Source organism: Propithecus coquereli, unplaced genomic scaffold, assembly GCF_000956105.1.
Source record: "Propithecus coquereli isolate 6110/MARCELLA unplaced genomic scaffold, Pcoq_1.0 Scaffold302, whole genome shotgun sequence".
NCBI lineage: Eukaryota > Metazoa > Chordata > Mammalia > Primates > Indriidae > Propithecus > Propithecus coquereli.
In genome coordinates, this window is record NW_012148642.1 from 118,230 (window position 1) to 142,568 (window position 24,339).

General features: G+C 38.1%; 1 protein-coding gene across 1 annotated transcript in view; it reads right to left on the minus strand.

Moving 5' to 3' along the window:
* Positions 1-24,339, minus strand: part of MGAM (maltase-glucoamylase) — a 75,991-nt gene that overhangs the window by 28,439 nt on the left and 23,213 nt on the right. The window contains exons 5-22 of the mRNA XM_012649792.1: positions 23,877-23,986; positions 23,170-23,321; positions 22,496-22,667; positions 19,581-19,680; positions 17,552-17,664; positions 17,044-17,169; positions 14,736-14,867; positions 14,467-14,583; positions 13,466-13,579; positions 12,168-12,252; positions 10,575-10,692; positions 9,254-9,425; positions 7,826-7,942; positions 7,117-7,271; positions 5,986-6,070; positions 5,190-5,246; positions 4,500-4,624; positions 1,597-1,685 (exon numbers count right to left, since the gene is read on the minus strand). Of these exons, the coding sequence (XP_012505246.1) occupies positions 1,597-1,685; positions 4,500-4,624; positions 5,190-5,246; positions 5,986-6,070; positions 7,117-7,271; positions 7,826-7,942; positions 9,254-9,425; positions 10,575-10,692; positions 12,168-12,252; positions 13,466-13,579; positions 14,467-14,583; positions 14,736-14,867; positions 17,044-17,169; positions 17,552-17,664; positions 19,581-19,680; positions 22,496-22,667; positions 23,170-23,321; positions 23,877-23,986 (2,139 nt within the window). The remainder of the gene's footprint in view (positions 1-1,596; positions 1,686-4,499; positions 4,625-5,189; positions 5,247-5,985; positions 6,071-7,116; positions 7,272-7,825; positions 7,943-9,253; positions 9,426-10,574; positions 10,693-12,167; positions 12,253-13,465; positions 13,580-14,466; positions 14,584-14,735; positions 14,868-17,043; positions 17,170-17,551; positions 17,665-19,580; positions 19,681-22,495; positions 22,668-23,169; positions 23,322-23,876; positions 23,987-24,339) is intronic.

Sequence of the window (24,339 nt, forward strand, 5' to 3'; positions counted from 1 at the left end):
AGGTGTGAAGTGATATTTCATTGTGGTTTTTCTGTGCATTTTTCTGATGATTAGTGATGTTGAGCACATTTTCATATACCTGTTGACCATTTGTATGTCTTCTTTGGGAAAGCATCTATTCAGGTCTTTTGCCCATTTTGTAATTGGGCTATTTGTTCTTTTTCTATTGAGTTTCATGGGTTCCTTATGTTTTTTTTATATTAACCCCTTCTCAGATATATGGTTCACAAACTCTTTCTCCCATTCCATAGGTTGCCTTTTCATTTTGCATTTTTTTGTTTGTTTGTTTTGCTGTGCAGAAGCTTTTTAGTTTGATATAGTCTCACTTGTTCGTTTTTGCTTTTGTTGCCCATTCTATTGGTGTCATATCCAAAAAATCACTGCCAAGAAAAAATCATGTTTTCTTCCAGGAGTTTTATGATTTCAGCCCTTACACTTAAGTTTTTAATTCATTTTCCATAATAACCAGATATGAAAACAACCTAAATGTCTATCAACACATGAATGAAGAAATTGTGATGTACACACACACACACACACACACACACACATACAACGGATTATTATTCAGCCATAAAAAAAGGAAATCCTGCCATTTTCAACAACATGAATGAACCTGGAAGACATTATACTAAGTGAAATAAACCAGAGACAGAAAGACAAATACTGCATGATCTCACTTATATGTGGAATCTAATAAAGTTGAACTCACAGAAGCAGAGAGTACAACACTGGTTCTCAGGGGCTGGGGGCTTGGGGAAATGGAGAGATGATGGTCAAAGGGTACAAACTTTCAGTTATACGATGAACAAGTTCTGGGAATCTAGTGTACAGTGTAGGTGGTGAGAGATGTGTTCATTAGTTTGATTGTGGTAATCTTTACATAATGTATGCATATATCAAAGTATCACCTTGAATATATTCAATCTTCATTTGTTAATTAAACATTTTCCAATTAAATAAATAAATAAAAATTTTCTTTAAAAAGCTGTCTCTTGGTTTATGGGCAGTCTCCAAGGCCAAGCCAGTGTTTTTCCTTTCCCTTCTTATTGTAACCTTGGAAAGACTCCCTTCCACGTGCTTCCGAGGCATATTCCTCAAGGGAAGTGTATATTTCCTAAGCTTGAGCCACAAGAATTGTTAGTATACTGTAGCCAGAAAAATGTACTAAAAAGTATAGCTAGATAACCTAGAAAAATATATTCTCCCTGCCTCACTGGCATGGGGTAAGTTTTTATATCATCAACATTTGTTCCTAAGTACTTTAGGAGGGAGATATCTTCAATACATTGAATTACAGGAATAGTCTTGAAACTGTCTCTTCCAAATGCCCATTGACAATAAAATGAGAACCTATTTTATATATATCTCTCTCACTGGCCAGTGAGAGAATTCTAAGAGATATTATAGGAACGTGTTTTTCTTCCATCTGTGGTTCATCTACCCCCGGACAGTGCCACTAGAAACAAAATTCTTACATGACTTGCTACTGTGCCTGGTGAGATTTCTCCCACAGCAGAATGGCCAACAGGAGTGAAGGATCATAAGTCAAAGATGCAGGTTTGGAAACAGTAACATTATTATAACAATGCTCACCCTTCGTTTCCCCATCATCCCAGAAAAGTTCTCCGTTTGCTTCTTTGTTCTCATCTAAGGCAATGATAAGACCAAGAGGGTTCTTTCGACTGTGGGAAACAAGATTTGTGTAAGAGACAAAGTCTTAGGTCTCCAAGAATTTTGCCAAATAAGCTGGGAATGTCTCCATCAAATTTCAAATGGAAAAAGTTACTAGCAGCAGTTGTCTCTGCTTTTCTTTAGATACAAAAGCAAAATCACAGGTGCATCTTTCTCTAGCATCAATAATGTAAGAGGAAATAGAAATACCCCAAACATTAGCAATAAGCATCTCTGTAGAAGGCAAGGATTTAAGCACCAGAATCACTACAATAGCTAAAATAAAAGCTGCTGTTGCAAGTATTGTTTAGAATACGGACAATTAGAAGAGGAAGACATCCTAGATAATAATTGGTTCAACTAGATCATTTTAGAGATGATAACCTCAGAAGTGTCAGCGGCTGTAAAGAAGATACACTTTCCCCTGCGTAAGGACCATTTTCACTCAGAAAGCAATAACATACAATAAGATCCATCTATGTAATAGTAACTTATTCATTATTAGTGTGTTTTGAGAGAAAAATAAAACATTCTAATTATCTGATTTATAATTTAGAATGGGAAACACAAAACACTGCTCAAAGACATGGTGAAATAGATGGACATAGAGAAAGAGGGGAAAGAAAGAGTAATTTCCTGGCTCTGCCACTCTTCCAGACTACCTCTCAATTTCCTGTTCCTCCTTTGTCCCTCACTGGCCTCACACTCCCCCTGGTATTCTTTCACTGTTCAGCCTTATACTATCTAAGAAGTCAGGTTCCATGATGAACAAAATCATGTTTTCATTATATATTCATATATTGAGTAGCTGTCATTGCTAAGAAGTCAAACTGAAACAAAGATTAATAACTCACAACTCCAGACCTCAATGACCTTAAATATTATGGGAAAAATTAGACACATTCACCAAATAATTAAGGCAGAAGGTAAAAAGTGACACAAAAGTTAAGATACTATAGAAGTCCAGAATGACACTTCTAGAAGTCTGGCGGGCTGGACATTCTAGAGCACCCCCCACTAAAATACTACTAATACTTGGTCCTAGACAAATTGCAACATATATTCCTATTAAAATATTGTTGGGCTTACAAGAAAATAAGGGATATATCCAAGGGACCAAAACAACAACAGGAAAACAAAACAGTGAGCTCAAACCAAACAAGTGTGCTCAAATTAAAACCTGGGATTTCTGTGGCGCAAATGCCTATAGCAAGGCAAAAACTGGGCTGCTAAGGCTCATAATCCAAGATGGAGAAGCTGAACTCTGATTCCCACATAAACCCAGAATCAGTGAAGGAAATTAATGTGATGCCAAATTGGCAGCAGTCTCTAGCTTGCAACCAACAGAGAAGACAAATTGTCTCTGGAGGAATAAGACCCACATTTGGGTCCTTAAGATCACCATACTTAGGGGAAAAAAAAAATCACCAAGCACGCAAGGTATTAAGTCAGCCTGAAACAAAGTCAGCAAAAATAACTAACAATAGATTTAGACTCCCCTAAGCACTTCAGATAATAAAATTTTCAGACACAGAGTATAAAATAACTATGATTGAAATACTTAACAATATTAAAGAACAAAGAGAAAATCAACTAAAGAGCGAAAAAATATTTTAAAACAACCAGAAAGTTGGAAGTGGCAGCACTTCCTCTGCTGGAAGATTTGGGATGAAATTTGAGTTTAATTGGTATCATTAAGTTTGCACCAGGCAAAGAACGTCGGAAAGAGTAATAAATGCATAAGCCCAAATGCAGTAAAATGCACAGGTATGTTTGGGGAATAGCAAGATTCTTGGCATAGCTGATCTACAAGTACATTAAGGTGTTGCAGGAGATACAGTTGTTAAGGTACCTTGGAACCATATTGTGATTGGCCTTGAATACCCTATTAATGAAAGAGTTCAGACTTCAAGCAGGGAAGCAACAGATTGAGATTTTCATTTTGGAAATATAATGTTGGTATCAGTGTACAGAACAGCTTGAAGCTAAAGAATTAGAGAAAAATAAACCAATTGGTATTGGATTTAAGAGTATTTCCCATTAGTATCATAAAAACCTTGTAATTTGAGGAATTAAAGTAGTAAGAGAGGTTCAAAAGAAAAGCTAGGTATCCAGCTTCCGAAGAATACCAAGTCTACTAAAAACAAATAAACTACACTTTCAAAGACACAAAGACATAAATATGCACCTCTTTAGTATAGATGAAGTCTATAATTTTAGAATCAAAAAAGAATAAAGGGAAAATCGGTATCATGGGAAGATTTGAGGTTCACAGGAGGAGGTAATTTTTGAACCCAGTTTTGGATCACAAGATAGAAATGGCTCAGTGGAAGAAATGGGATTACAGGAGGATAGAAAGTGGATCCTGACTCCCTAGAAATGAGAATGAGTGAGTAAAGAGCAGAGAAACACAGACAGATGGTATAGCCAAGGCAGACAGTATGATAAACTGACCCAGTTTGCACAGAATTAAGAAGCAACCCAAGGAAAGACTTTCAGTGCTAAAACTGCAACAGTCCTGGGCAAATCACCCTATCAGTGTGTTTTGAGGAGAAATTCAGAAGGTTTAAGTAAGGACAGGGATTAAGGTTTTTAAAAATCCATCTGGAAGCAGCTCTAAATCAACATCTTCTTGAGAAGATGCCACAGGAATATGCCAAGGACAGATTTTGATGACACACCCCCACACACAAACACATCCCAGGACCCTTCCTCCTCAGACTCCACATGGTGCTTCAGCACCCTCTGCATGGTCAACAGACAGGAACAGAAATGACCAGCTTCATCAGCCTCCCCCTTACAGGACACCCCCAGCCATGCTGTACCTGGTCAGAGTAGTTGTATTGGGCTGCTGTGTGGGGAAGATGTAGCCTCCTCGAAGGTGAAGTCCAATCTTGTCTCCAGGAAGTTCCAGCTCAACTGTCTGCTTCCTCCATCTCACCTGCCCTCCCTGATGCATGCAGGTAAATCAGACACACTGGCATGACAGCACACTGACCTCCACTGACTGGCCCTGTGCTGAGTGAGGTACAGCTCTCTCCCTTTTCCACCTAGCTGAATTACTGTCTAGCCAGCCAATCAAATAAGGAAAGGAGAAAAATTAGGAACAACACATTTTGTCATCAGTCGGGGTCTTGAGAGAACATTTAAGCCATGCTGAGGCTATTTGATATATATTATATGAACCGATAGTTCTAAAAAAGTAATCTGATTCCTGATCAAGCTTACATCGTCCATCAGCTTCCCCAATATTTGCACATGAGAGATTGTTGGAGTCTTTATCTTATTGCTGAATCAAGTATATGAAAGGGTTTTTTTGTTTGTTTTTTGTTTAAGATTTCATCATCTTAAGGGATTTAGGCCCACTTTATCCAAGATCTCCTATGAAATTACAGAAAACACTACAGAAACACTCCTTGGTGCATGGATGGATGTTTCTCTCTCCAGGGAGGTAGCTTGTCTATGCAGCTGCAGCTGTGGTGTCGGGGAGTTTAAGAAAAACCAAAGCTACTTACAGTCTCATAGTCGTACCAGACAGCATCAGGCATATATGCCATCACTTTCTCTGCACCCTGAAATTAGAACAAAATATTATCCCCTCAGGGGGATAAAATGGATGTCTTAGCATTCCCTAGGGAACTTCTTAACTGTATACAGAGAGGGTAGAAATGACCTTTCCTTTTTCTGTTATCAAACCATGGCTTTCTTCCGCCTTTCCTCTAATACAAATCATCGAAGCCGTACCTTGGCCACACAGTGAAAAATCCCAAATAGGACCACATTAGGAATAATAATAATAACCACCAATCATGTATCATGGCAAATATTCTAGCTTTACATGATTAGCTCATTTAACCTTTTCAACAGCCCCAAATGGTACTATTACCTCACCTTCGTAGATGAGAAACCAGCACAATGACTTGCCCCAGATCACACAGGCACTAAGTGGGGAGACAACAATCACACCCTGATCTGTCTGACTTTAGAGTGACTGCTGGGTCACTGCTTCCTTCTGCCTCTACGGAGCAAGTGACGATCTGCTACGAGACTCTGACAACAAGCAGGATGACTCCTAAATCTAGAGTTGCCAGCAGATGCTTCTACACTGGTTGAGAACTTGGTCAAGCAAAATACTTCTGGAGAGGAAGACGTGAGTATCAGATCTCCAACTTCCCAAAACCCAGCATAATTCCTTCAAGACTGACTCAGTTACAGATGTCAGAAATGGGTTTGGAACAGGAGGAGAGAAAGCACAGGGTGCATCAGAAACAGAAGCAGAGATCCCCAGCATGTCTCTGTGGGAGCACTTGCCTCATCCAGAACTGGAGTGATGAGGAGGCCTGGCCCCCATAAAAACTGTTGGTGCACGTCCCAAGTGCTGCTGTCCCCATAGAACCTGAAGGCCAAAGAGATGGTTCACTGAGCTTTGAGCCAACATTTTCTGGCATCTCTACCCCCAGCTTGTCGAAAGCATGCAGGCTGTGTGCCTGAGAAAACCCCCAAATTATTCTGTGACACTTATTCGACCCCTACCCTGACCCCCAGACAGGTCCACCTTCCCTGGTCTCCTATTCTCCCCTCAGGATGGGCAGAATTCCCATTCCAGTATCTATGGTAGGCAGGTCCCAGGCTGTAATTCTACGTGCCATACCATGTTTAAAAAGAATAAGAAAATAACCAGTACATTAAAGAACTTCAGCCAACGATCGAGAAGAAACTAGATCTAATAGTAAAAAATAGCAGATAATTTAAAATTTTACTCTTTTTCTCATTTGGGATATCTGCCTTTTAACAGAAATTCCAAGAGATGGCAAAAACTTCCCAAAAGAGTGACCATATAATATTACAGAATGTGTGTGGGTCATACACATAAGAGAATTAACTGCATTTTGACAAGGAAAAATTCTTAAGTGCCCTTGTTTAGAGTTAAGTTAGAGATGTTCATTGGCTAGCAAATAAGAATTCTGAAATTGTAGAAATCCTTTATAATATTCTTATTTGTGTGCAAATTACAGGCTCATTCCTAGAGCTTGAACACAGTCCTGGAATCACAGTGCATTACAGAAGAGACCACTGCAATCAAGCTATCAAATCCTTTAAATTAAAACTAAAGAAATTGATGAAGGAGTTTAAATGGTTTGTCTAAGATATAGAATCAGTTGGTGGAAGAACAAAGAAAAAATCCCAAGTCCCACGACTTTAAGTCTAGTTCTCTCTCTAAAAGGGAACAGGCTACAATACTTAAAAATATCCCTACAATATCTAGGCAGGAATAGCCTTATAAATACCAACTGGGTATTCCAGTTAAATACGTGTATATACATATATTTACATAAATGAATAACTGCTTGAATTGTGTCCATTTTCACTCTGATATTTCATGATATACTCAACGTCATCCTAGATGCATTAATAAAGTTCCTTTGGGTTAGGTGAACTTACTCATGCAGAAGGGGCCTGGCCACTGTGTCCCCACGGCTGTGAGCACGGAAGAGGAGGGTATATAGGTAGGGCAACAGAGTATAGCGAATGTTAAGGTAGTGCCTGGAGGAATTCAACAGCAGAGAGTCAGCTCCAAAGGAGGCAGGGTCTTGGTCCTGGAAGGAAACAATAGTTTGCGATTGTAGTTTGGCTGCAAGACAACAGAAGCTCCTGCAGAGTTCCAGACCCCACTCATCACACACCTTCCATTCTAGTGACCTAGGGCTTACGTTGCAAACTTTGCCTCCGAGCAGAACAGTTGGGCAAGAGGGGACCATTTCACCGAGTAAGGGACCATTCTTGCCCTTTCGACTCATCCTGTCTCATTCACTCTTTAGGATTACTCTCTTGGGAGACTGCCATTTAATCATTTTGAAGTGTTTCCATAACTTGCTTCTTATTTAAAAACGAGCAACACAGATAAAGTATACAGAAGTTTGATGAAAGACCTTCACAGACTCGCCATTTCCTTGACTGCAGGCTGAGGCAGCTGGGCATTTCAACGATACACACAGCCCAGGTCCTGGTTAACTGCACAGGGTGGTGCAAATTAGCACAAGTGAAGTACCAGGCAAGAGGCTGGCTCAGCAGATTTCTTGGTGAGGATGCAGACTGATCCAGTTCTAATGCATGCCAAATTTATTTTGACTATATTTCCTGGGAGTCTTACCTTGTAGCCTTGGCCATTGTGATTCCTGGAAAATGGGTAGAACGCACCCAACTGCATCCACCGCCTGCACAGCTCCTCAGTGGTATCCAGTGAAAAGCCACATATGTCAGGACCCACCTGGAAGGACACACAGGCAGTGGACATATGTCACTTCCACCGCCCTCTTTTGCTTGGTACTAGAGACCTCCCAGTTGAACTTAGCTAAAATCTCCTACTGAGAAGGCTAACAAGTGGTCAGAATTGGGGTATATCCTGTGTCCACTCTTTAGCCCTGGATGACTTTGAGTAAGTTACTGAATGCTTCTGTGCCTCAGTTTCATCATTTTGTTAGTGGGTACTATTTAGCTATACAGGGTTCTAATTAGTGAGTAAACAAGATGATATAAATAAAACACTTGACATACAATAGCTTTTTGATGAACAGTGACTAGTATTACTGCTGATATTATTAGTAGTATTTTCACCACACCACTATCGGAATTATTTTTCTAAAGCCTAACTCTGATCACATCACTCACCTATTTAAAAATCCCCAGACTCTCCTTGCTGTTCATCCGTTTAGCTCTTCAAAACCTGGTTCTGATCCCGCTTTAGCATCATTTCCCATTGCAGTTATACATGCTAATCCTTATAGACACATCAAATATGCCTCCTCACACTGTTTTTGCCAATGTTTATATCTCAATCTTAAAACAAGCTTCTCCCCTCATTAGTCTGATGAGATACACCCACTTTTCAAGGTTAAACTCAAGTGTCATCTTTTCTATGAGGTCTCTCTTGACACCCTGCCCTAACTTTCTTTTTCCCTCACAATCTGTTAGATAAATCCCTTTTCAAGATCTCCCATAACGTTTAATTCATATGTCCCTGTTTGTCCTTTTACCCTCTTTTGTCATAATTATCTATTTCCATGTATGTCTCCTCTTGGTAAACTGTAGCCTCTTCGAGGAAAGCAGAAGGTGTTTTGTTAATATATTTATGCTTTTCTTTACTCTCACCATGGATACCCTGCTCAGGACCTGGAACACAGTAGGAGCTCAATCAATAAATATGTTGAATTTAACTAAAAAATGCCAAAGCCTAGAGTGCTGGCAATGTTATGTTCATCTGAGTGCTAGACAGACAGATGTGTTCTGTTTGTGAAATTGATCAGCTGTATACTTAAGGACAGGTACACTTTTCTGTATGTATATTATACTTTAATTAATAGAAAGAAATATCTCAGTAAGTATCAAAGTTGCATTTTCCATCTTCATAAAGGAGTACAGGAAAGAATGCCATGCTGATGTTGATGAAGTACATGCCCTCAAAACATTAAACCCCTGGGACATGGCAGGCAGGAAAGGAGAGCTTTATGGCATGAAAATATTCTAGAATGAGGCTTCCTGGGTATTGAGGTTCATAAAAGAGCTTGGGATGGGGACTCACCATTGGGATACCAAAAAGGTTGAACTCAAGCATGCCAGGGATGGACCACCGAAGGTCATTCCAGGTGGCTGCATTGTCTCCTAACCAATGGGCTGCAAACTTGCCAGATCCCGCAAAGGTAGAGCGGGTTACAATGAAGCTTCTTTTATTAGGGAACACAGTCTTGACAGCTCTAGAAATGGAGAGAGATTTAGGGAGTCAATGTGTGATTTTCAGCTCATCCCAGCCTGGGGGATACAGTAACAATACCAAGGATATTAAAATCGAATACCCCGTTCTTCTAGTTCTTTCCCAGTAGGGTTAGTTGCTGTTAGGAGCATCTAACATGGTGTACACTATGTTATGTTTTGTTTTGTTTTAAGGTGTTTTATGCGTTAACTCCATAATTTCCAAGAATTTTAAAAGCAGCCTTGAAAAGGTTAGCATCTAGAGGTATATAAATTTAATAGAACCAAGGTGAAATTTAACTTTACATAGATGTATATACATTGGTCTTTTATATCATGAGACTTGAGACATACACAAGAAATGAAATGATGAACAGCCTTTTGGAATTTAAACCCTTTTTAAGAAGAAATACTTTGGTAATAATTTTGTAATAAAAAAAGATATTTTAAAATTAGATGTGTATGTGTGTACTTTTGTAATTAAACATAAGGATCATCTTTATTTTTAAATTAGAAGTCTACATGTGTGTATATATATTTAAACTTTTGCTATAGAACTTTTTTAGCACCTTTCGAAATGACTAAAATGACATACATTATAATTCGCTAATGAATGAATGCGGTTTTGTTCTGGTTTTTCTGTTGTCACCATGACAGTAAGTAGAATAAATTGTCAGCACCTCTTTCTCTCTATAGAATTTGGGTCCACACACAAAGGTAAACAGAGCACAGTAGAAGGATGCTGAGCCAATAACTAAAACTCCAAGCACATGGACATTTACAAATTATTCAACTTCCATACTTCAGTCTAGACAGTGTGTTGGAAGGGAAAATACACAGGCTTTGGACTCACGGAAAAAAAGGCTTTAAATTTTGCTTTTGCAATTCATTAGCTGTTCGACCTTGGGCAAGTTTCTAAACTTCTTTTTCTTTCTTCCAATCTTTCATTCATTTATTTACTCATACATGCTACCTTTTTATACATTCCACAAATATTTATTGGATTCCTTCTTCTCTGTGTGCCAGGCAATTTTTTTGATTTATTCAATAATGACAACCATATTTATTTTGTAGAGTTTTTAAAAATAATATATATGAGTCACCCAGCATCTAGCAGATGGATAATTAGCAGATCATAGCAATAGTGGTCTTACTCTGCTGTGGCAATCGCCATGGAGTAGCCGTACAGATTGTGAATATCATACTGCTCGCCCCAGTGCTGCACTGCATCCATGCAGAGACTCTTGCAGAACAGGTATCCATCCAGGACTCCTGAAACAGAGGGATCAGTCAGTGAGAGCCTAAGATGCACATAGCCTGCCCTTTGACTATCACACAACCTGAAAAAATAGCTCTCCTGGGCAGGCATTTATTGTGAATATCCTGTAAATGGCCATACGACTTCCTCACTTATTAGAAGGCTATACATTTGGGGTAGTTTCTCTGATGTATAAATAAATGGTGCTGACCCACACACATCCTCCCACCTGGGCTCTCATGTGACCAGACACAGGCATTTGGAAGCAAGAAGATCCACTTAGACTTGGGGTTCAATCTGAATTCTTCAAATTAAATAGCAGTCTAAGAATAGAAATACCGGATGAAAGTGTAAATTTTTTGACTCCCTCTCTCCCCTAAATAATGATTTCCTATCACGTATAATGAGTGTGGTGCGCACCATCTGGTGGATGGACACGTTTGAAGTTCTGACTCGGGTGGGGCAAGGGCAATATACATAACCTAAACATTTGTACCCCCGTAATATGCTGAAATAAAAAATAAAAAAAATGATTTCGAATCCCTCTTTCATTCATCTGTCCTTCTCTGCTTCCATCACACCACTCTGGTTCAGATCCAAATTATCTTTGGATAGCTTCTTAGTGACTTATTAACTTCTAATCTATCTTTTAATTATATTAACGCCAGGTTAATATTTCCAAAACCACTTGACTGTCACACTTCCCTCTTACTAAAACATATATAGCTTCTATCACCAAAATGAAGTGGGGACTGTTTAGCCTCCCATCCAAGCCCCTCAATAATTGATTCTAACCTACTTGCCCTAATTTCCCATTTTCCCACCAGATTGAAGCCTTCATGAAATATTATAATCCTAGCAGCTTTGTTTCTTTCTCAATCAAGACACAATTTTCCTTGAGCCTCTAGCTTCCTTCAAACTATAACCAATGCTGTCATTCCAAGGCCACACCCTGAGAGATAGTGTTGTCCAAAGTTCACTCAAAAGATCAGGATCACCACATTCTCTGACATTGACCTTGATCTCTCAGGCATGAGTTCTGGCTTATTTTTATCCTACGGTTTGTGCTTGTTCTTCACATTGTGTATATCACCAGATTTAACCCTCACCTAAAGCTAAGCCTGGTTATCTGGTCTCTCTCACGTAAGCCCTAGCTGGGGTGGGGCTCTCACACACCTGAGAGTGACCGAAACTAACCACTAGCCTTTAGCTTCTATACCATATCCTCTCTGGACCTTCCCCTAGAAGTATGAATAGCTAGGACTATACGTAGAAGACTAGATTGCCCCTTTTGAATTTATGCCTCTTTTAGGAAAGCACAGGGTGTTCTGATTTTCTTTCCTAGTTTTCTGTATACATTGCCCACATTTTCCTCTTCCTGTGTACACTTATGTACAAACCCTCCTGCCAGGTTTTTCAAATCTATCCTTATGAATTTAAAATATCATATATGCATTGCCATTTAAATCAGGCTGACCATGAAACTTACCGGGAGTGAATGGGGGATAATTTAAGTTGCTTGTGGAACATCCTGAGACTGAACCATCAACAAAGTTGGAGACTTCATTCATATCCTACAAGACAAAGAGCAAAAATGGTTAAGAAAGTAGCATGTTTCTTTATATTGTACTGATGGTATCTTTTTTTTTTCTTTTTTTAGGAATCAGAGAAATTATTCCAGATATTTCTTTTTTAAAAGGGGTATTCATGTATATGAAATGAAATAGATGTTCCTGTCTTATCTACCCATTGAAGGCTTCATGGCAAACATTCTTAAAATCCCTGTAAAATTATATAAGTCTATAATCGCTGGAAATGAACAATTTCCAAACATACTAGGTGAAACTTTCAATTTATATTATGCCATATATATCAACTTATGCATTTCCTTTTTTTTTAACTTAACATTTTTAAAAAAAATTTATTTCAATGAAGTTAGGGGGTACAAATGGTTTTTTTGTTACATGAATAAATTGTATAGTGGTGAAGTCAAGGCTTTTAGTGTACCCATCCCCCAAATAATATACATTGTACCCAAAACATAACTATGACCATATACATACATATATATGTATAAACATATACATATTAGGGGAGAGAGAGAAGTGAGAGAGTGCATGAACCAACAACTGTGAAAATGAAAGGTTTGGAAAGATGCAAACCAAAATATTGATACTAGATGTCTTTGGAGGCTACCATTTTAGAGGATTTTTGCTCTCATCTTTTTAGCTCTCTGTATTGTTTGGATTTTCTACCGTTTTTTTTACAAATAGAAAAATGTTCAACTCTAGAGTTCCATAAATTTTGCTAAACATCAGTTGGTTTGTTTTCACTTGACATCATGTGAGACACTTCTCCTTACCGCGACCACAGTTTTTTCATGCACTGGGGTCCTTTGGCTCTCGTTAATTTATCCAACATGTTCAAATGAAAGGGGTTTGAACTGGCAATTGAACAATTTTTGTATTTTGTGACAATGTAAGGAGTATATATGACTATTTTGACTTCTGCTCATTCATTTGTAAAAGGAGAGCTGGACTCAGGAAAAAATTTGTGAGTTTCCTCCCAGCTCTAACATTCTGATTTTGATTCTAAGCTATATATCTTGGTAAGATTATTTGAACAGCAAGATAGGGAATACCAAGAATGACTGCCATACTTGCTTTCTTCTCCTCCTCTTCTTCCTATGCTTCACAATGCAAAGATAGAGACACAGATACAGATATAGATATAAATATACACAATATAAACATTTGTCACCTAATAACCAAGGTCTAAAGAACTCACAATCCAGATTCCATCAAACTCCACTTCATTATAGAAAAGCTCAAATTCCTTTGTCCACCAAACAGCACAGTTGGGATTGGTGTAATCAGGAAACACAGTTCTTCCAGGCCAGACCTGTGGGATAAAAAGAAAAACACTGACAAGAGTAAATTAAATGAATATAAAATAAAATAAAGCACTTTGCAAAGAAATTCCTAATGTGGTCACAGCCACCAAGGTTCCCAGGTCCTTTTTAGTGAGGAAAGTAAAGCGCTCAGAGTACTTAGTATAAATGTCAGGGGGAATCAAATAGCTACTTGAGAAAAAATTTATTTTTAAAAAAATTGTTAAGTCTGTAATGAATAGATCCATGGATAAAGGCATTGTCTAGCTTGCTAGTCTTCAGTTCTGAATCATCTTCCCTACCCACTCTCTCTACTCTCAATTCTCAGCATGGTAAATGGGGACAAGCACTGTGGAATATCAACTAGTCCATTACGAGCATGGGCTCTAACATCATTTACTTTTCTCTGTCTTTCCTACCCAATTTCCCAAAGCCACTATACTCTGAAATGGTCATCAGAGGTATTAAAAGTGAACCAGCAGATGACATCCTCATGTAAAACAAAGACTGAAGGTTCGAGATAGAAGTGGTCAACCTGCCAAACATGGCAGAGAAATTGAGTAGGAAGAGGCATGAAACAATTCCACTGGATTTAGCAATGGAAAAGTAACCAGCGCCACAGCAGTGTCAGGAAAGTGATAGGGGAAGAAAGGAGACAGCAGTCAGCTGAGGAGTGAACGGGAGGTGAGGGAGCAGACACTCTGTGTGTGAGCCCTTGGTTAAAGGCCCTTGTCTATGGAAGGAATCTGAGAGCTAGGATGAGTGGGAAGTATTTGGGCATGAAAAGGCAGAGGAAAATTTTTTCCCAGCATATTTAAAGCATCTGAAAATGTACGACAAAACAATTACACACACAAACACACCCCTCCACTGGCCCCCAGCTTCCCCATTATGTTACCTCCCCAATGAGAGGAGTCACTGCATCTGAACTGTTCACCCATATCTTCATATCTGAACCCCTGTCATAGGGGCCATAGGGATTACTTGGGGAAGAGTTGTTGGAGATGGCTGGATCCTAAAAAGGGAAAAACACAATGAAGAAACTAGCTTTAAGCTGGAAGCACTGCAAGGAGACTGGGAATCGGGGGACAAAAGTGGGGAAGGTGGGTGTTATGATAAAAAAAAGAACAAATACCTGACTTAGGGGGACAAGGGGGCAGCACATACCACAATGATGACTAACTTCTGTCCGTTATCGTGTAACTCCTTAACAAACTCAGGGAAGCCTTTAAAATCCACTGGATCATAAGTGAAGTCCTTTCTCTCATCCATATAATCAATGTCAGCATGCTGAACATCCTGAAAGAATTCACAAAACCTACAATTTAGTACCTAGGAATTTCCCTGTTAAAATGAATCAGTCAAATTTTCATTGTTATTTTTCAAGAAAACAAAACAAAACAGCTCTGTGCTAGGCTGTAAATAGAGTTATTAATCAGTCCCTGGCATCTGAGTACTTCTTTTCCAATGATGATTTCAAAAACCGATGATCCACTGTTTCCCAAAGGCCTGGCCTGATCCTGGCAAACAAGTTAACTGCATCATCCTATCCTTGTTGCCTGGCACTTTGGCATTAAAAACCAATCAAACAAACAAACAATAACAATTATGACCAATCACTAAGATTATCAAAGACATAGCCATCTATGAAATTACCTAAATTTCAGCCTATCTACAAGATAAAGGGGAGAAGACAACCCCTACCCCCTTCTCCCTCATTTTACTATCCCACATTTCATTTTGTTCCTTCTCTTCTACTTCAAGTCTTTGGTGTTTATTTCCTAATTTTATCTGTATGAAAATAGTGGAGCCCAGAATGAAATTTACTCTTGCTCTAAGACTTAAGTGTCTGCCTCCAAAGGAATGGGATGAGGGAGAGAAGAAGATTATTCCAGAGACTTTAGGGCTTTTCCATTTGCATGTCTTGTGAAACTCCGTTCCCCATTAGAGCACCCAATATAACAGGCATATTCAAATTTAGCCATGCAGAGTGCAAAAATATTTTATTGCATGTGTGCGCTATATTCTTTTGTTCACTTAAACTTGGCAGAATTCGACACCTATACTGAACTCAGTTAATAATACATGCCTATCTAGGTGTAAGGAGAATGACATAAAAAGAGACATCCACTAGGATGTTAGAAATTTGGGTTTGAAAACCATTTCCTCTCGTTTTCTAGTATTAAATGAGGTTTCTAATCTTAAATGGGGCTCTAATATTAAACAGGGGTTGTTAAGATAACTAAAGAAGGCGTCTAGCATAGTGTCTGCCACAAGAGTTCACCACTTGGTGTCATTGTCACAGAGGTTGTGCTTCTTATTCTTCACCTCAGTCCTGCCTCTACCACTTCTCCTGTTACCCCTCCCCCAATCCAACTCCACAGGAATAAAGCCGCTGAGTGCTGGATAATAAGGATGAACTTCTTCGTCCACTCTGTCTGCTTCCCCCACCTCCTCAGTGCTCCTAGGCTTTTTGAATCCTAATTCTGTTAAGTACTTTCTTTTACACTCATATGTATGGACTTTCTTTCCCCCAAGTTCTAAAATATCTACTGAAGCTCTGCTTCAATTGCAAAATGACCACACCATACAGAAAGGCAAACTTCGTTTATTGCCAGTTGAATAGCAATCAAAATACCAGTGCAAAAACACATGGGCCTAAAACTTATATAATTTTTTAAATCCATTTAATCACGTAGTATCAGTTCTGTCACTAACTAGCTATGTGGTCTCGGTCACATTATTCCCCCTAAACATCTCAGATGATTATCTATGGAAAAAAGATGCTAACCTAGATGGCTCAAGGTTGTGTACAAGTAGTATAATGTTTTTGTCCTAAATCCCTGAGGTCTAGAATTACTCCACCTCCTCTATTTCCCCTTAAAACATCAAAGTATATTAATCCGAGAGGGAAAGGGAGATCAGGGATCTGCATCATTTATTACTTGACACTAGACCTAAGAATCAAGCTTATAACAGAATCTTAGAAAAATTTCTAAAAATATGATATCACTTTTATGGTCAGTCCCTGCCATGATGCTTTTGAGCCAAAACAATCCAACCAAGAAAATGTATAAAGTGAGAAAATCTATACTGAGAGGCATTAAAATGCTACAATCCAAGCTAGAGAGAGAAATGCCTTGAGAACTCAAAAAAAAACACATCATGTAAAATTCAGTCAGTATAATAAGCCCCCAAAACTTTACTAATAAAATATATGATAATAAAAATAGAGACAAAAACAGAGTGCCTCATAACCCTTAATCATGGTCTCCAAGTACTATTTCCTGCTAAAAAGCAGTAGGATTCCTTGAAAAAATTGTTGGTCCAACATAGAAAGTCTAGTATTCTGAATATATAAAAATCATTTCATTACAAAATTTTAAAAAATCAAGGAGAGAAAATATAAACAATGTTCTTATTCCTCAAACGAATTTCTTTATTTTCGAGAATTTTTGAAGCCTTGCTTACTTACATAAGGGAGTTGGGCTGCACGGTTTCTCTCCACGACTTCCCTCATGTTGTCTAGGGTTCCATAATCGTAACGGCTGAGATGAAAGCCAAGGGCCCAGTATGAGGGTAGGGCTGGCCGCCCAATGAGCTGAAAGAAATATGTCAAGTGAAAGTTAGCAAATATTCTATTTTTAATAAAAATGTTTCTAAACATTGGTTTGGGAATACAAAACATGCTCCATTTTCCAACATGCTGATCTATCAGTGTTAGAATGTTCATCTATTTTTCCAGCCCCTCTATAAATTATTTAGGGTAGAGCCATGTTTAGGTGTCTTTATAATCTCTCACCTTTTTATAACATAAAAATGCTATAAATCAAGTTGCCATTGCTTACATGAAATCTGTTCTTTAATGTCTCAAATTTGTCACAGCAGATTTTCGCAGGTCACACTTGCATATTAAATTTATTTTTCTTAAATACTTGCTATTTAGGATTTCCTCAGTCATAATCATGATATAGTAAATTTACCTCTAGATACTCTTGAACAACTTGCTCCGGAGTGTTTCCCAGGAACACATAGAAGTCGAGAATTCCCCCAATGGTGCGGTATGTGATGGCTGGGGCAGGTTGGAGGGCAACCTCTTGAAAAATTAAAAATTAAGAAAATAAAAATTAGAACTTATTCTAGAGAGTAACTATTAAGTTTTATACAAGAGGATTACTAACCATCTGAACATTAATATACATTTTGTATAAAGAGACAAACTGATGATCAAAGTCCAGCTTTGTGGCATGTGGGAGCCAAAGCATTTGTTCAGTCTTTAACGATAGAGACTGGAGTGTCTTAGCTCCTTCTGCCAGGATCCAGGCTCTGTCAGGACCCAGGAAAAGCATCCAGGTTCATGAAAAGGTCCAGAATCAGCCACTGTGGCATAAAAATTCTTTTGGGCTGAAGGCATTTAAGTTACAGAAATCTCTGATCCGCCTAAAAGCAGAGCCTCAATTCAAGAGGCTCAAAAAACAACTCAAAAAAAAAAAAAAACCAAAAAACTCAATCGTCATAAATCCACACCCAGGATCACCTCTAATCTGAGAAGATAAGCATAATTTTCAGATAGACATTGTCACAGGACTATCGAATTTCCCATCTGTTCTCCTAAGGGTCCATTTATTTTTCCACAAAGTCAATTGTTCCTCCAAAAATGTCTTTCTCCCCTTTCCTTTTACCTATTAAGAAGGCATATAAGCCAAGTTCTAACCACCCCTTTGAGTTACTCGTCACTGAGCACCAATGTGTGTATGAGCATTGCATGTGTAAATAATCTCTGTCTTTCTTTCGCTAATCTTTTTGTCACTTTAATTTGCAGGTCCCTAAGAATTAAACCTATTAGTAAGAGGTTAGAAGAAAAGTTTTCCTTCCTGACATTCACAACCACAGAACATGCTGTTCCTGCCCGTACCCCATTATTATTGTGAGAATATAACCCAACTAGACACAATGAGGTGCTACCCTCAGTGATTCTCACATCAAGCAAAAGCCAAACTAAAAAAATGTCAGAGATTATACCATAAATTCAAAATCCCTCTAAGCTCCAATCACCATTCTCAGAATTGCTTTATAATCTTGGTTTGCATCTAGGGTCAAAAGGCCTCAAGAGCTATTGAAATGTACTCTCTGGTTATAGGAACAAATCACACAGAATGTCTTGTGGCCTTTCCCATTAAATCTGACTTGGTTTGTTTTCTGGTTCCTTTCACCTACCTGAAACTGCACAATTCTTGTATTATCTTAGCTTTAAGATATTAGATATCTTAAATACCTTAGAAACTCTAAGATTTTACTAGGTGTCTGAGAATTAGATATCCTAGAATCATCTTAGATCATGTAGAGTGCTTCCCAAACATCTGGTGGTGAAGAATCAGATCTTTATTTTTTAAATTTCCAATTAATTAACTGATACTTTTATAAAATAGCATGAAAATGAGTTATGAGAAAAAGGTTCATGTATGCATGTAGATGCTAGAGCAATGCTTACTCTCATTTCTGTACTTATCTTTCTATAGACCTGAAACAGTCTATGAACCATCCATGGACCACACTTTGAGTAGCACTGATTTAATCCAGGGATCAGTGTCCTACGCCCATCATCAATCCTGGAAGATTCTGATACATCTCCTTTTCCCCTATGACAATTCATTGTCCCTGGGATCTACTGAATAAAAGGCTAAGGAGGGAGAAGAACAACGTGGTGGAAACTGTCTCAGAGTAGATTATACGGAACGGCTAGCTATCTTAACTTTATAATGGAAAATATTCCAACAGAGGCCACCAGATTCAGGAAAATCATAAGCTAGGAGAAAATCCCCTACTCAAGGTTACCATGGAACAACAGGTAATGAAGTAGGGCAGAACAATTAGAGAATATATAAGGCCCTCTCTAAGCTATGGCTTAGTCATTCTTAAAGGAATCCATTCCTTTTATCCTAGGGCTCTAAGAAAAAGACTGAAAATCACTCTTGTGCTTGTTTTTTCCTGAATATTCCTTTAGTCTTTTACCCATGGCATTGCTGTTCATCAGAAACACCCCAAAGGACAATCCACTAGCATCTTCAAGGCACAGGAAGAATGTCTGCGTGCCATACAAGTTAGTTCCATCCTGCAGAAAGATAATTAAAAACCAAAATTTACAACCAAGTCATCTAAACACCATATTGCTGGGTTGGCTTAGGAAATCTGTCTTATCATGTGGGTAATTGACAGGGAATTCTTTTTTTTTTTTTTTAACACAGTTTGAGATATTTTATTTTTTACTTTAGAAATTTTTAAAAAATTTTAATTGACCCACAATAATTTCACATATTTATGGGGTACAATGTGATGTTTTGATACATGTATACATTGTGAAATGATCAAATCGAGGTGATTAGCATATCCATGAATTCAAACATTTATCATTTCTTTGTAGTAAGAACATTAAAAATCCTCCCTTCTACCTATTTTGAAATATTTAATACATTATTGTTGACTATAGTAACCCTAATATGCAATAGAACATGACAACTTATTCCTAATTGTAACTTTGTACCCATTAGGAAGGGTTTTATGTGCAAATAATGGACAGATGTTCTACCACAAATTCTGTTTTCCAGAAGCAGAAGCTTTTTAAAGGATAACCACATAAATCTTAAAAGGCTCTGGGATTCCTCTGCATCTAGATCATCGCTAGGCTAGAAAAATAAAGCTTGTTCTACTAAGAATCACAAGTTAGAATTGAGTATGTGCCAAAGTGGCAATTATATACTGCTATTTAGGGCAAAGATTATTCAGCTCTCATCTCCAACATCCACAACTATCTATCAGAACAATGAAACCACTTCAAAACAGTCAGCATAATTAGGCTTCATTATATAATGCCATTATGTTCTTCTAAGATGCTAATAAACCAAAACAGGAAATACTGAAATCAAATTAAAAGATACTATTTGAGGCTCACTGTCATACAAATTGCTAGTTCCTTGTTATACCCTCCCTTCTAGGACATTTTACTACAAATAAAACTTTATATATCACTAGCCATAAATGTTTGCCATTAGTTATTACATAAAAGCTGCCTGGTACAATTATTCAAATGGCATGATCATTTTATGTCCATAATTCACTTCTGTATTTACATAATTTTCATGATTCACACATCTCTCAGTGAAGGTTTAACAATTGAGATGCAATCTAAAATCCATAATATTGCATGTTTTGCAAACAGCAATGTAGAAGAGATGTATTTTTAATCACCCTTGAGTGACCTTATGTAAAAAATAATCAATAATTTAGAAGTTCTGAGTCTCTAAAGGAGCTTTTCAAATGTACACATAGAATGGTTACAATGAGATTTTTTAGGAAACATATTCCATGTCCACATCCTATTGTAACAGATGGAATTAATGGTCAATAAACACACAGATAAATTTTAAAAGATAAGGTATATATTTGGTTGGTATTAAGTGAACTAGTGTTTTCTTATAAGATGAGCCAGCTATGACCATTCATCTAATAGGAACATAGAGGTTGTGATATTTGTCAGAAGGTGGGAGGATGGGAATTTTGAAACCATAATTCGAAAAAGTTTACCTCTCACAGAGACCTGCCTTCACCTGACATAGCCTCATCTACAAGAGATCCATCAAGTCTCAATATCAATCAGACAACTAGATGAAGCTCTAGTCCAGGCCAGTCGTCTAGACTCCAGAACAGGAGTTCTCAACCCAGACTGCACCTCAGACCAATTAAAACAGAATTCCTAAGGATGGAAGCAGACATTGCTATTTTTTTTAATTTCCCCAGATAATTCCAATATGTAGTTACATTCGAGAATCATTGCTCTAGAATAGTGTTTCTCAAAATTTGGCGTACCCACCAATTACATGGGCATTTTAATTAAATGTAGATTTTAATCAACAGATGGAAGAAGGGACTGAAGAATCACCCCTGTCACACGGTGGTTCCACTTTGAATAGCAAGGAGCTTAGGCTCCTTAATTAAACAATCATCACCAGCTGTTCCTAGATAAGCTGTTCTGATGCAACAGCTTTTGATAGGCACATGTAGAGAGCATGAGCTTTAAGATAGGGTAGGGATTAGATTCTTTCCTGTTACAAATTATTCTAACTTGGGCTATTAATTTGGCTTCTCTGGCCTCAGTTTTGTCTATTAAATGAGAAAATTATTATTTCTCGATTCTTTTGCTAAATAGGAATAATATATCAAATGGTTGCTTCATTATTATTATCATTACTATAATCTCCTTTCATCCAACTATTAGTTCTGCTTAATCAGGAAAGCCCCTGAACCATAGAGTATTGCTAAGCCCAGAAACCAGTGTTCCTTCAAGCTTTATCAGTCAAAACAAACAAGAGCAAATATAAAAGAAAACAATAATAACAGCAAAACTCTGTCTATTCTTTCACTACTCCAATCATACTTTACACACAAAAAAGATTCATACATTGTTTTGGCTAGGACTTTATCCTATTTTGCTGGCAAACCTGGCAAGTCAGTGATTTTGAAAGATCACCCTAAAAATATGGAAATTATAATCAACTATTGCTCAGAGTGCAGGTACTAAAAACATTTTCTCCACAACTGGTTAGTTTAAAGGGATATTATAAAGTAGTTTGCATTTATTGAGCGCTTTCTAAGTGGCAGGCATTTTCCTATACACTTTGCATGTATCAATTCATTTAATCCTCACAAAACTCTATGAGATATTGTTTCCATTTTATAGATGAGAAACTGAAGACACAGAGGTAAGTAACTTGCCCAGAACCACATAACTGGTAAGTAGCACAGCCAGAACTGAAATCCAGGCAGTCGCACCCTAGAATCTTACTCCTAAACATTAGGTTATGCTACTAAATGTGACCTTCAAGAATGAGGCTATGATAGTCAGTGGAAAGTGGCCCATCCTGAAAGCTTACCCCATTGGGGGTTGTGTCCCTGTTAAATATGGGCCAGGTCTTCCAATTCATATCATGCCGGTACTGTTGGTGCACATGTTCTCCCAGGCCATACACGTTAGCACTAGGCAGTCGGATGGAGAGCTGCAGGAACTGATCGGCAAACAGGAGGGGCCCAATGCTTGAGTCAAACCTTGACGCAGGTGGAAAACACAAGGACAGGTGAGCGAGTGGGGTGGAGAGAACATACTTGCTTAGAAAAGGGTTGTTTGTATGTCAGTGACTCAATAGTCCCTATTTAATCAGTCCCAGTTTCCCTCCTGTGACATTTCTCCATGGACACCAAGAGATCAGGACTCCTTGAAATGTTCCACAGGTACCGCATGGTACATTTGTTACATTTGCCCGCCCCCCAGACACCCTATCACATGACCAGAACACCGCACTTATACCATAATAGAGGTTCCGTAAATATTTACTGGTGGGCAGATGGTTAGATAGATGAAGAAAAGAAAGGAAAAAATAAAGAGAAAAAAATGATTGCATGAACAGAAGGAAGGAAGAAAGACATGAAAAAGTATACACTTTAGGAGGTAGAGAGTCTGGTCACCAATAGTGCAGGAATATTGTTGAAATGAACCTCCCTTCTCCATAACCTCCCCACCTTGATCCGCAGATAGGTTTCCCAGACTTACAAAACACGATTGTTGCTTCTTCTGGTCACTTTGATGCTAAACGGCTGTTCGGAGACCTCGACTTCATAGGTCAAAGAAGTGGCAGCGTTTCCATTGAAGGGTTGCACATGTTCATGAGGCACTTCATACCTGTCCTTGGTTTGGTCAGTAAACTGTACAGAGTGTTAAATAGAAAGAAAGTCAAAGTGAAAACTTTTCTGTTTTTCAGAAATATAAATGTCCCTACCAACATCAGTGCTTCCCAGTATCCATGCTTGTGGTACTGGAATCAGGCACCGATCACACTGGCATTATGTCTAAGGTAGATGTACCCATCGTGTTACCAAATTCAAATGTTTGACATTTGAGCATAAGTTAGTCTTTAGGTGGGGATATATACTGCACATGTGCAGAGATGGATTAGTCCTAGAAAATTCAAAGCTGTGACCAGTCTTTTTTCCCTCATTCTACTATATTTCACATGGTATCTAAGGCAAATAAATGAAAGCCAAAGCTCACCAGTAAACTCTATAACATATTAATATATTTAGGAAATTATCACACTAATGGAAGGCTATAAAAGCCATCAGTATACAGGTAATAAATAATAATGACAATAGAGAAAAATACCTCCACTAGCAAAATTTTCTATTTTGTAGTAACTGCAGTAATCAGGTAGGGAATAAGAGCCTCTTAAAAAGATTTTAAAAAAATAAACAAAGTACAACCTTAAAGTGGAAACGGTTAGATGTCTGATATTCTGCCGTGAGAAGGACATTGTCGACATCATTACCAAACAAGGATGAGGAAGGCAGACTTCTCAACTGGGCTGTGAATCCTAACATGTAGGAGGAAAAAAGTTGTCATAGCCAGCTCTATAAATTCACAAATAATAGCCATGTAAAATTAAGCTTCACTGCAAAGGGGTTGATGAAAGCCCTTATTTCTCAAAAGAAGGGAAGAGAGAGAGATATAGCCCATCATACACACATACTATCTAGGGCAGGCTCTGACGCTAGGTGCTGTCATCGCCTTATCTAAACATCTACGCCTGCCTTCCACAAAATGTGATTGAAAAACCTCCCCAAAAAGGCCTTACTCTCATTCCACCAGCCTATTGGTCATTTTGTGTTGATCAGATACCCTTTACACTCTCAGCCTCAATTTGTATATACACATTATTCCTTCTCA